This window comes from Schistocerca gregaria, chromosome 2, assembly GCF_023897955.1.
Source record: "Schistocerca gregaria isolate iqSchGreg1 chromosome 2, iqSchGreg1.2, whole genome shotgun sequence".
Classification (NCBI taxonomy): Eukaryota; Metazoa; Arthropoda; class Insecta; order Orthoptera; family Acrididae; genus Schistocerca; species Schistocerca gregaria.
The window spans coordinates 678,699,743-678,713,868 of record NC_064921.1 but is presented as its reverse complement, the minus strand read 5'-3'; the positions used below and the strand labels follow the sequence as shown (position 1 = coordinate 678,713,868).

General features: G+C 40.2%; 1 protein-coding gene across 2 annotated transcripts in view; it reads left to right on the top strand.

The window, feature by feature from the left end:
* Positions 1–5,399, top strand: part of LOC126334746 (GPI inositol-deacylase-like) — a 158,286-nt gene extending 152,887 nt beyond the window's left edge. Inside the window, exon 15 of one of the 2 annotated variants that reach the window (XM_049997307.1) lies at positions 5,016–5,399. In XM_049997307.1, the coding sequence (XP_049853264.1) occupies positions 5,016–5,175 (160 nt within the window). In that variant the 3' untranslated portion in view covers positions 5,176–5,399. The other variant, XM_049997308.1, reaches the window with a different exon arrangement.
* The last annotated feature ends 8,727 nt before the right edge of the window (positions 5,400–14,126 follow it).

Below are 14,126 nucleotides of genomic sequence, written 5' to 3'. Positions count from 1 at the left end.
AGGCTTTTTGCAGATGATGCTGTGGTGTATCGAGAGGTTGTAACAATGGAAAATTGTACTGAAATGCAGGAGGATCTGCAGCGAATTGACGCATTGTGCAGGGAATGACAATCAATCTCAATGTAGAAAAGTGTAATGTGCTGTGAATACATAGAAAGATAGATCCCTTATCATTTAGCTACAAAATAGCAGGTCGGCAACTGGAAGCAGTTAATTCCATAAATTATCTGGGAGTACGCATTAGGAGTGATTTAAAATGGAATGGTCATATAGAGTTGATCGTCGGTAAAGCAGATGCAGACTGAGATTCACTGGAAGAATCCTAAGGAAATGCAATCCGAAACCAAAGGAAGTAGGTTACAGTACCCTTGTTCGCCCACTGCTTGAATACTGCTCAGCAGTGTGGGATCCGTACCAGATAGGGTTGGTAGAAGAGATAGAGAGGATCCAACGGAGAGCAGCACTCTTCGTTACAGTATCATTTAGTAATCACGAAAGCGTTACGGAGATGATAGATAAACTCCAGTGGAAGACTCTGCAGGAGAGATGCTCAGTAGCTCGGTACGGGCTTTTGTTAAAGTTTCGAGAACATAACTTCTCCGAAGAGTCAAGCAGTATATTGCTCCCTCCTACGTATATCTCACGAAGAGACCACGAGGCTAAAATCAGAGAGATTAGAGCCCACACAGAAGCATACCGACAATCCTTCTTTCCATGAACAATACGAGACTGGAATAGAAGGGAGAACCGATAGAGGTACTCAGAGTACCCTCCGCCACACACCGTCAGGTGGCTTGTGGAGTATGGATGTAGATGTAGATGTAAATATAGACATACCTCAATACAGAGGTCAGTAAATTCTCTATATCTCTTATGTACGGAAAACATCTGGTCATGGATTGCCAATAGACTGGCACACACCATTTGTCACTCACTGGAGCTATGAACTCTTGCGTAAAGTTGAAGCACATGGAATGACACACAGGATGCCCATAATTAAAGTCCCAGTTTCAAAACACCGTAGAAAGAGAACCACTGCTCAGAATGAGGTCGAATTTGAATAGCATGTAATCAGGGGCCCAACATGACTGTCACCATACAGGATCGTGCGCTGCTGATAAAGCTCTTATGAAAGAACAGTGCCTGTGCACCAGTAGCCCAGCCAGAAGTTCCGGACACTCAAGGATATGAAAAAAGGTAGTTGTCCAATGTCTACTAAGAATTTGGAGAAAATATTACAGAATTTGAAACACGGGTCATTTTGAAGTACAATGTGGCAGAGGGAGGAAAGCATTTGATCCAACATCTGTTGAGGATATGGCCACAGCATTGCAGGAGTTGTTGAGGGGTGGTGTGCAAACGTGGAGTGCGCAGGGAATTGCCCAAACATTAGACGTGCCTGCAAGCATGGCACTTAAAATCATATGAAGCATTCTACACTGCTCTCCATACAAAACCACTCATGTTCAGGAGTTGCTACCTGCTGACCTGCCAGCTAGACAAACATTCGCTCTGGAATTTCTTGCTCACATGGAAATGGACAGTGAATGGTCATGGAACATTCTGTGGACAGGCGAAGTGCATGTAATTTCCAAGGACATGTCAATACGCAGACTTCCAGAATATGGGCAATGAAAAATCTGCATGCACATCAACTGGTATCATTTCATTGTGAAAAGGTGACTGTGTCATGCAGGTTGATTGCATTGTTTATTGTAGGGCCATTGTTTTTTGAGGATATGACTCCAGCAGATCCTATTACCAGCACCGTCACTGGTAAATGCTATGAGAGTCATTTGCACCAACATCATTCCAACCCTCCAACCGCGTGGGTGTGTGGGTAGGATCACTTTTGAAGCAGTCGCTGCAGAGGCATTCAGAAATGCTAGAATTATAAACTGTCATTTCCTGTAGCCTGCCCATCCAAATCACCTGATCTTAATTCTTACTTCTGCTTAATCCTTGCAACTTCTTGCTGTGAGGTTATCTGAAATATGTTGTGTTCAGTGCTCCTATTACGAGCATAGCTGAATTGGAGGCACACTTTCTGAATGTGACCCCAGAAATACTCCAATCCATAGTGCAACATGCTGTTTCTCAATTTACACTTGTGGCAAAAACAATTGGAAGGCATATGTAACATGTTTTGCACCAGTCTCGTGATAATTAGAAACTGTCATTTTACTTTTTTTGTGGTTTTTGGCCTCAGGATAATTAAAAACCAATTTTTCCCATCCATTGTGGTACAAACTTGCTGTGGTGAATGGGCTTTTATAATGAACAGTGCCACAACTGTTGACTGCGAAAATTGTTCAGTCATGCTCATTGAGCAGTACGGCTAGTGTATTGTGCAGTTCAAACACTACCCGTCATATTGCGATTTATCTGTCATTTGTAGCCCACACCATTCACATTAAGAGTCAGTAAAAAGCTATTCAAATTTAACATCATTCTGAGCAGTGGTTCTGTTTCTACAGTGTTTTGAAACTGGAACTTTAATTATAGACACCCTGTATGTGTATCTGTCATCCAAGCTCAGTTCTACTCAATGTCTAGCCATGATAGAGCCATTATTGCTTCTACAGGTAGCAGCTCTGGGTACTAAAATTTGCACCTGTGCCTTGGCAAATGGCACACACACGTTTAACCCTGTATTCATCCTACTGTACTGTGTATGCACAACAATTAAAATGTTGTTTTGACAATTCTTTCAGATGCTGTAATTTTAATGGCCAGTGACATTTCTGATATTATTAACTTTTGAAAACATTACTGGAAATCAACAGTGATACGATACATGATTAAAATACCAATCAGTGTTGATTTGTTATAATTTCCAGGGAACTGTGGGACTTCCACATATGTACAGCATTACAGAGGTTAATCTGCATGAAGTTACAATGAAAGGGCACTGATAAATAGTCAGTCACAGTGGTACACAAAGCAATTTTTGTATGAGGTCACTCGTCAAAGGATGTGCTGCAGTCAGTCTTTACTCCATAACCCTACAACTCTGACAAAGGCAGAAGTAATCAGTTACATTTGGTTTTCTGTGTTTGATCAGTAATGCATTTCAGTAAAGACTATAAGGCAGGAGTGTAGAGACTTACTGATCCCACAGGCTGCAAACCAATCCCTCCAACTATGTAGGGGAGGAGATATTCCGAATTGGGATCCCCCTGCCTCAATTTCAGTCAGTGCCTCACAAGGACTAAGTTCTATATGGTGCACCCTCTACTTTCTGGGGGGTATGAAGGATGAGTAAAAAAGTTTACAAGAACGAACAATGAGGGACAAGCCATTGTTAGATCGATGATGGGCCTCTCTGTGTCTGTGCATCTCTGCTATAAGGTATCATTTGAGAGATGTTCATGGCGGAAGGGTATTATGTCGATCTGAAGTGGTTAGTGTGTCACCACCATTCAAGTTGTGTACAACAGCAGAATTTGAAACTTCATGACAGAGAAGATACAGTTGCCAGAGGATAGGCTGTACACACACATTCTTGAGTTCTTAGAAGATATATAAGAAGCATAGATGATGGAAAGATTGATAAATATCCCCAATGCTCCTGCTCCAAATCCACAAGTCACTGTGCAATACCTGCTACAAAGTAACTGCACCACAACATCCTATTCTATTCCATTACAAATGAAATGGGCATACCTGCTAAAATCTCTCTTTGATGCCTATATGAAATATGCAACAAGGTCAGTAGAATTCTCGTACAGTCTACTTCAAATAATTGTTGTCAAAATTTATCCATAGGATTTTATGAGATCAGTAATATCTTTCTTTCGGAGAACACAATTTAAATTTCTTGTCCATCTCTGTTACAGTTTCTTACGTGCTGTACTAGCCTTTTTAGGCACAGAAGCAAGTTTCTTAATTCATTGAATAAATGCTGTCAATAACATGTGATAAGGATCCCAGATGCTCGAGTACTCTCCTAGAATTGGTCGCACAAGCATCTTCTATGCAGTTTTGTTACAGAAAGCACTGCACTTTCCTTCAACCCTTCCATTCGTCCTCCCTACTACTGAATTTTACTTCATTTTGTGAATCTTCATAATTTTACCCATCCATATTTAAACAATAAAAGAGGCTACAGAAATTTACCATTAATCTTGTAATAGAATGCTAATGGATTCTTTCTACTGTTTTATTGACATTATCTGTTTCCCAATTATTCAAAGTCTTTCTAGGAGTTCAAGTTCATGTTTCTCCAAACCCATTTCATACTACAGGACTTGTATGCTCAGTAACATGCACAACAATTCTAAAGGTGTTTCATCCATCACCATGAAAGACTGCTGTAAAATCTTAAATATTGCTTTTGGAAGGAGTAGTGCAAGTTGGTGTGACAGTTTCAGAAAAATCTCGTTTCTGATTCCAATGGTGTAGGCAGAATGAGGAATCTGAGAATTACAGTGAACGAGATGTCATGGGCTGCACCAATATTATGACCACTCAAAAACACCACTCCACACCATTGCAGCAGAGCCAATGACATGGCAACAGTACTTGACTGGTGTAGTGGAGGGATGGATGTGGCTTTTCTATGCCAGTGGGAGCCACGACTTAATTTTTAAGGACTTCACCTTTTTCACAGAAGTATCTGAGTAGGTAGCTCAGACAGTGGGAGGTAAGTCATTACAAAAATCAAAATATATACAGTAAGCATAGGACACTATCAGTAGACATTTAGCTCAGTGTGTGCCACTACTCATGCATTTTACTGCTATCTACTTCGTCTTATCATTGTCCACCCATGGCAAGAAATTCCTACCATTTCATGTCTTTTGATGTCTTGACTTTAATGTTAACAAAAATTACAATAGAATATGCGATTGTTTCTTAACAGTTATTTTATATAGCCCAAATATATTTGATTATATGTTCAAGTGTGACATCCGGCTCATAGCTACTTAGGAACAAGTAACTCAAAATTAAGACAATTTTGATTCTGTAGTGTGGGTGCTATGAGATAACTTATATTATATTTTTGTTTTCAGAAAATACTACAACGCTGTCTCAAAAATGTTGTATGGACTTGCGGTCTTTGCTTTCTGCTATGGCCCATTGTCACTTTATGTAATGAGTCCTGTATTGGCAACAGCAGTTGCTATTGTTACTGTTCACCAAATGTTCTTCCCATCTTCTTCATCAATATGATATTTGATGTTTAACATATAGAGTTTATTTTCGTGTGTTCTTATATGTGCTTTTTTTGCTACTTAACAAAGACTGTACAAAATTTGTAACAAAGAACAGATGTGATATTTATATGTTTGTTATAGAGATGTATTTGTAGTATTCATGGATTGTGAATTAGATACTAAATATTTATAAGTAATTTATATTTTGTGTAACATCAGAGTAAAGCAGAATTATGAGCAGTCTTGCCTCAATATTTTTTAGAGCACTTACTTTGCCATTTGCTTCCTTTTCTCTCATATTCCTTGGTGCAGTGCAAAAATAGAACTGTTTTCTCTGGTTTGCCAAACATCCTGATAAACTTCAGCTTTCAACTCCTACAATTAGCTCTACAGCGTTTCACTACAGTTAAATCAAGTATGTCACTAAAATAAATACCAGATCAAACATGCTCAATCTGTTTGTGTCTAACTCACTGGTGTTAAAACTTCCTGACAGATTAAAACTTTGTGCCTGGTTTGGCCCCTGCATGGACTTTTCCCAGTGTGAGGCTCTCTGCATGCCATGATTAAATGTGAAGACAGCACGGTTCTTGCTCTTACTTACACTAGAGCAAATATCAAGTACAAAGATGAGTGTTGCAGGGATGTGCAGTAGTAAATGGAAATACCCCTGAATGGATAGGTCACTGGCAATTTCAGCAGACTTTTGTGAAGGGGGGAAGGGAGGGGAGGGTGGGAGGGAGGGAGAGAGAATGATCCAAAGCAGAAATTACATGAAAAGCTCGCATGAGGATTGGCAGAAGAAGAGTAAAAGTGTGTTTGGGACAAAGATAGCAAGAGAGACCGAGAACAAATTATCAATTCACAATGCACTGTTCATTTTTTTTCTGCACAGCCTTCATCTGTGCACACTACTCAAGCTTCTTCATGTAACAAATGGTGTAAAATATTTGGCCAATAATAAACTAACTCAAAAAACAAATGATTTAAAACTTTCGCTGCAGCATCGGCGAGACACGCAACTCTCCAGTGCGGGCCGGTAACACTGAAACAGCAGGCACTGCTCGGAGCCGATGCTCCTAAGCACACCTGAGCTACAGGTTGACGTCAAGATCTTGTAAGATCATGTTCTATACTGACTTAATGATGACACCTTAGATGCATTACTTCAAATAAGCTTCGGCTGTATTGTGGTCATGTTTTAAAGTCTGTTTGCTGTCTGAAACCTATAGGGGTCACAGGAGTCATTCAAATGTTCGTGATTTGTTGATAATGAACAAAAAATACAATTCAAACAAGCACCAAATCCACCGCATTCAGGAAAAATTTGGATTCCAAAACGCACATTTTTTATGAGCAGAAAAAAAGGGAAAAGGAAACTGGATTCATTTGAAATTATATTTACTTCAGATGCGCATTTATAAGATTGACTCTGTTAGAGGTCATCAGTTTAGTAGCGGAACTGTCACGAAACAGATTCGAAAGCTGTGCTTCCACGCTATCATCATTCTGCAATTCTTCTGCACCCTCTGAATGACAATCTCCTTGGTATGCCTCGTCCTCGCTGCACAAAAAATCACTGTCGTTTAGTACAGTAAGTAACTGTTCCTCTGTCAATTTAACACTTTTCCTGCTCCTTTTCACATTGGAAGGACCAGGTGTCAGTTCATTAGCCGCCATTACAAACAATATACGTTCGATAACTGACCACACAAAACAAAAGTTTACACACTTTGATGCTAGCTTAGACGCTGCAACTAGACTGAGTAATAGGACAGTGAGCGCGGATGCTTATAAGTGTCAGCCGCACTGGCTCGTGGCTTCTTGTGACGCTCATAAGCGTCAGTCACAGCGAAAGTGTTAATGTGGTTGTGTGTACTCTTGTTCCACTTCTAACTTTATACAGTATGAATGGCATTTGCCTTATACTTTCTATATTTAAATGTGCTGCAGATAAACATGTAAATACTATAAAAGGTGTTGGAAAGTGGTACTAATTTTCCAACTGCATTATTCAGCAGCTGTTCATTGGTAAAGACTTTACATTTATGTAAATAAGTAATTGTTAAAAGAAGGTTGTGTGTCTTGTAACTCATCGTCACCAGCCATTTGACATCCAAAGCTGGATAAAGGCTTCCTCAAAGACTTTTCATGTTATACATTTCTGTTTTTTCTCCTGCATGTTTTCTGATGTTATGTATGACCTTCCTTTGGGTCACCGTGTTAGTCTTTTCTGATCTTTTGGAAGCCAGCAAATACCTTAGTCCATATCTCATCCATTTCTTTAGCTACACTTCCTACCAATATCCATTTCATTTTCATTATATTTATAATTATGTCTCCCTGTTCCACACTATTTCCTCATACATTTACTTGTTTTCCTGTCTCTTTTAGAAATTCCTATCACTCAAATCCCTACTGCTCACTGAGCAACCCTTAGTTATGATTCCCGCCCATTTTAGTATCCATGTCTCCCTGTCACAAGTCAAACATGATAATACACACTGATTGTAAACTTTAAATTTCTTACGTACTGAATGTTTAGTAGATCAAAAGCATCCCACACCATTTTTACTCCTCCATTTATTTCTTCTCCTGTACAGCCAAATGTCATTTTCAGCTATCATCAATAGGTTTTACAATTTTAATGCTACTTTGTACTATTTTTTTATTTATGTATTGGTTGGTTGATTTGGAGGAGGGGACAAAAGGGCGAGGTCAACTGTCCCATGTCCCAGCAGATTAGGGAAGGAAGTTGGTCGTGCCCTTTCAAAGGAACCACCCTGGCATTTGCCTGAAGTGATGTAGGGAAATCACACAAAGCTGTATCATGATGGCCGGACATGAGTTTGAACAGTCATTCTCCAGAATGCAAGTCCTGTGTGCTAATCACTGCGCCACCTCACTCGGCATTTATGTATTTATTGTGTGTCTGAATGTAGCTTTTATTTCATAAGACATAATACCCTACTATAGGAGGGCCACTCAGAATTGTTGAAGAATGAACTGCCATTGTGCATTTCTGCACTTTGGAGAACAGGTGTTGGGATGGGATTCCATTTATGTTCCTACAGCTCTTGGGATCGGATTCCACTTATGTTCATAACATGGTATGTCATTGCCATGGGCATTAAATTAGACAGAAAACATCTGCATAATTGATTTTTATTATATCAAAGTTGATTTGCTTGTGAATTTGTGTGAACAGTGATTTGCATCAAGACAATTTTGAACAAAATGCATTTTTTGCTCAGTAATTAAAGTAAGATGTTCTGCATGTACTAACATGATTAGAGTTGCAGTTCTCTATGACAGATAAAATGACCAGTCAGTGATCTGGGGAAAGTCTCACTCTTCCAATATTTTGGAGAGGCACAGCTGTGCCTGACTTCATGATAGGTGGAGCCATCAGGTATGTCAGTGCTGGTAGTGATTAAGGGAACTCTGCAGGAACAGTGGTGCTTCAGACACCCTGCAACCTCATGTGTTACCTCATGCGACAATATTGTGATGCCATTTTTCAACACAATGATTCTGAGGTGCTCCTATGGCCAGCAACATTTCTGGCAGTTTCCAGTGACTAGAGGAAGCAATGTGGTGCTGGTGTGCAAGACTCACACGTCCCCTTCATCATTGGACTTACTTGAGGGTGCTTTGCCGATCTTCTTCTCAGGATAGCTGGCTGCGACGATCTGCCCAATTTCTTCTCCGAAGATATGATGCTGTTTGGAGGAATTTTCTCTACTCTTAAAATTATTGTGTGCACACAGGATACTTTTAAATCAACCATACTATATTTCACTTCCACAAACAGAACACCACATAATAGTTCCACATCAATGAATCACATTTCGTAAATTCAATGACTGCCGATCTGTCAGAAGCTATTGATTACTTTTACAATAAATATCATATTCTAATTTTTGCATCAACTTCTGAAACTGATCATCCTGATAATGGCTAAAATCTGCAAACATTTGATTTATTTGGACAGTTAAGGAATTATTTGATTCATTCTTTAAATCTAATCAACTTAGAATTAAGAGCTTCGTCCTGCCCTGTGCTTCTAACTTTTCACTTAAAGTGGCTGTATTGGGCTTCTGGTTACCCAACTTAGCACTTTGGTCATCTAATCTAGCATTCAGCTCTTGTCTTTGGTTATCTAATTTAAGGCTTAGTGCTGTAATTAAATTTGCTATCTCAGCCCAGTCAGACATTCCCTTTGTTGCAGTCATTGTCATGACTGGCTCTGAAGTTTCCCCAACTTTCTGAATATTATCCATCTCTCTACTTTTCTTTGACCTTGTAATCATCCAAGCTAAAAAACAATATTGTCTACAATACGTGCACTCACAGTTTATAGTCCCTCTTTCAACTTCATCACACAGTTATTGGTTTTCGCTCACCCATCGTAAAGGTCTAGGCTGTGTCGGTGAGCAGGTGTAGGATCGGCACTAGCGAACAGCACGGGCAGCGGCAGCAACAAATGGTGGTTGCGGCGTCGGTGCCCTGATGCGAAGTCAGCAATGGTAAACAGCAGTTGCATACGGCGACGGCGGCTGGTTACTGTGTTGGCTGGGTCGACATGTGTGAGGATTGCTTACTTCCCCACACCAGATCTTAGTCGAACTATTCTCTGCATCTTCCTTTGTTCAGTGCTTTCTAACTTTTTCACTCCTTTTTTCTTTTAGGCAGAATCCAATTCTGTGTAACAGTTTCTTTGTCTTGTTACTCTCAGTTGCTATGGCAACTCAACATCATCTTATCTCAATTTCTGTCGTAAAATTCCTCCTTTCTGAGTCCTGATCACATTCGTCGCCATGTTCTGGCGTTTTCCAGCGACTACAGGAAAGCAATGTGGTGGTGTGCAAGACTCACACGTCCCCTTCATCATTTGACTTACTTGGAGGTACTTAGCCGATTTTCTTCTCAGAATAGCAGGCTGTGACAATCGACCCAACTTCTCCAAAGGTATGATGCTGTTTGGAGGAATTTTCTCTACTCTTAAAATTATTGCATGCACTCAGGATACTTTTAAATCAACCCTCCTTTATTTCACTTCCACAAACAGAACATCACATAACAGTATCACATCAAAGAATCATATTTCGTAAATTCAGTGATTTCCGGTGCATCAGAAACTCTTGATTACTTAAATAAATAAATACAGTTCCAAAAATCTCTCAAGGCTCTCACCAGTCCACCACCTGAAACTCTAGAGTGTCGGTATGTAAGTAAACGTAAGTGTCTTTTCTTTTACGCAATCCAACTGTTCGTAATAATGACTAACATAGCACCATTATGGTATAAGGCGCGCTTGCCCCTAGTGCTGGTCATGTAACTTCTGTGACGAGTGAGGCAACCACTTGCCCGCGCCGATCAACCGTTCACCTTGTGGCATTTTCTTGACACATGTCCACCCTGCACACACAGAAAACCGATGTGTGGTAGACACTTTCCCGTTTTTCATGCTCATACGTAAAATATCGGGTGTTCCAGATGGTGGAAAGCAGAGGGTCTCTAGAATTTGCGTCGAAATTCTTGAGGCACTACACATTCTTAGATCTGTCCCCTGGTAGAGCATGCGGCACCAACTTGGACGTCAACTCCATCCAACCGTCAGTACCCAGAATATCAAGTACCAGTTACAAAAGCTGTGGGCTAGCTTCCCTTAACAGAGGAAACAATGGCTTTACAACACACTTCCTAACTGAAACAGCGTACACATCCAGGCCCTGGGGGCTGCAATGTCATCCTGCTGAATGGTCTCATTCTGTAAAGTTCTTTATAAATTTGACTTGATTTTGTAATCACTGAAATAAAATCACATACTCTTTCAACCCATGAAGTTTTATTTCATTTCCTCCTCCCCTTCTGAGCGCTTCACTTTTTTATTTAGGCAGCATATAAGGGTGGTTGAGAAGGTTCAGTGTTTGGAATTACATGAACGCATCTCAATAGTTTTAATTCAGGCAGATCAAAATAAATATCCAGCAACACAACTGGTTATAACACAACTTAATCAATCACACAAACAGACTGAGAGCAACTAGTGAAACTTCTTTTTTAATAAATGAGGATGAACTATAATTCTTCCCATACATTTATTTCAAACTCCACTAGTTGATTATTGATTATCTCATGAACACCACCACCTAATTTGCTGGAACATTACAGTCCACAATTTTCTAGGTAATTTACAAAATATAAATTTTGTTCAACATAAATAATTAATGTCCATTCTTTCAAGTCCCTCTTTCTACATCTTCATTGCAAACCACCTTAGGGGGTGTGGCAGAGACTGTGCCTAGTACCACTATTATTTCTCCCTGCCCTCTTCCAGTTTGTAATTGTGTGGATGTTTTAGGAAACATATGTATGAGCTCTAATTTATTACTGTAGTCTATTATTGTATTTGCAACTAGAAACTGCAATACAGAATTAATGTTCAGTGTTGCAGAATAATCTCCCCTTGACATAGTGTTATGCTTTCACCAAAGAACTCAAATTTCGCACGAGTAATATGTAGGCAGAATGTATACTGTTGACACTTCAATAGTGACCTTTATGGCAGTGCAGAATGCATCTTCTATAGTATTTGTCAGTAGTGTTTGTTGAACATTTCCATAATTCTCTCTCACTATCTCAGTGATCCCATTTTGATACAGATCATTCTTTGTTGAGCATTTGCTTTCTATTCTATTAATCCAACATGGTAAGGATCCCAAACTAATGAACAATGCTCAAGAATATGCTAAACAAGCATTTTGTAAATCACTCTTGTCATGTATGAAGCTATTTCTTTAAGATCCTTTCATCGAATGTCAAATATGCTTTTACTACCACCCTAGTTTTAAGTGGCCGTTCTCCTTTAGGTTGCTCCAAACAGCTACTGTTGGTTATTTAATTTTTTTGTCTCCAGAGATTTTTTACCAACACTGTAATCAACCAGTAATGAATTTACACGTCTATTTATGCACAGTATGTTACATTTACTGTCATCTTTCAGCCCTGCATCAATTATTGATCTTCTGCAGTTGTGCTTGCATTTTGCTACAATCTTCTAGCATTGCAACCTAACTTTAGATAAGAGCATTCTCTCCAAACAAGCTCACAAAGCTTGCTTGTTATCCACAAGAATATTTGTATATTCTGTAAACTGTAATGTCAATTTCATACCATCCCATAAATCTTGTCTGATACTCAGTAAGCCCATACTTTGTTCACTACACAGCAGTATAGAACTGTACTAAACGCCTTCCAGAAGTCAAGAAATTCAGCATCAACCTGGTTGCCATTGTCTACTACGATCCGGATCATGTAGACAAACAAACTGAACAGACAAACTGCCTATTGGCTTCTGTCTTGGTTTCTTCGGCTGACGTTCATCTATTGATTTTTCTGGCATTTCGCCAGAACGAGTGGCTGGCATTGTCAAAGCTTCACCCTCCATTACCATTGGTGAACTGGAGCCGAGCTCGTAGCCACAGACTACCTGGTGCGCCAATGTCCGTGGGCTTCTCCGCGGTTATTTCTGATGCGGTTCTCCTCTTCCTACCTGCAACAGTCATTCACTGCAGTACGGGAACCCAGGATCCGTTTACCTTGAGGCTTTCCTCTTTTTTGTTGAAACTGTTTGTGTGTTTTTGTATTTCTACAGCTTCTCTGAACAAGCACGTGTGATAGTGTTCTCTACTGCCAGAACTTCCGTGTCGATGAATTTTATTACGTGGTCGGTCTCATTCAGTGCGTGCTCTACCACGGCTGATTTCTCCACCTGCCCCAACCTGCAATGTCGTTTTATGCTCTTTGATCCTGGTGTCAATTGATCGTCCAGTCATTCCAACATAACCTTTCCACATGTGCTTGGTATAAAGTATGTTCCCGACATTGCAAACAGGTCACTTTCCTCCTTCGCCGATTTAAGACACTCTTTGATCTTCCTTGACGGTTTGAAAATTGTCTTTACACCTTGTTTGCGCAGTATACGGCCAATTCTGTCCCTCACTCTGGAAATGTATGGCAGAAAGGCCGTACCCGACATTTCTTTTTCTGATTCCTTACTTTGCAGAGTGTTTGGTTCTGTTAAACTTCTAATATAATTTGTGGAGTACCCATTGCTCCTCAGAACACTTTCCAGGAGTTGCACCTCTCATTTGAGGTGCTGCGGCTCATATATTCGTCCTGCTCTCGTTTCGAGCATACTAATCATGTCTCTTTTCTGGCTCAGGTGGTGATTTGATAGTTTGTGCAGGTATCAGTCTGTGTGTGTCGGTTTTCGATACACGCTGTGTTCCAGGTTTTCGCCGTCCCTTGTGACCAGCACATCTAGAAATGGCAGTTTCTTGCCCTTTTCTACTTCCATGGTGAATGTTATGTTGGCATGGAGGCTGTTCAATTGTCTTAGGACGTCACCGAGCTGTTCTTTACCATGGCTCAACACCACGAAAGTATCATTGACGTACCTGTAGCACACCTTAGGTTTGCAAGATGCCAAGCCCAGTGCCTGTGCTTCGAATTGTTCCACGAAGAAGGTGGCCACCACTGGACTAAGAGGACTACCCATGGCGAAGCCTTCCAGCTGTTCGTAGAAATCGCCATTTCACGTGAAATAGCTCGTGGTGAGACATGCATGGCAGAGCTTTTTATGTCTTGTGGGAAAATGGAAACAATGTGCTCCAGAGCATCACTACTGAGTGGCACTTTCGTAAGCAACGAAACAACATCAAAGCTGACCAGGATGTCGTTTGCTGCAAGTTTCAGTTTCTTCAGCTTCTCAATGCAATTCCCTGATTAAAGGCCGTATATTGTGCAAGCATAGCGTAAAGACGATTTTCAAACCAACAAGGAAGATCAAAGAGTCTCTTGAAGCGGTGAAGGAGAAAAGGGTCCCACTTGCAATGTTGGGAATATACCGTACACCATGCATGTGCGGAAAACTTTGTCAGAATGACTGGATGATCAATT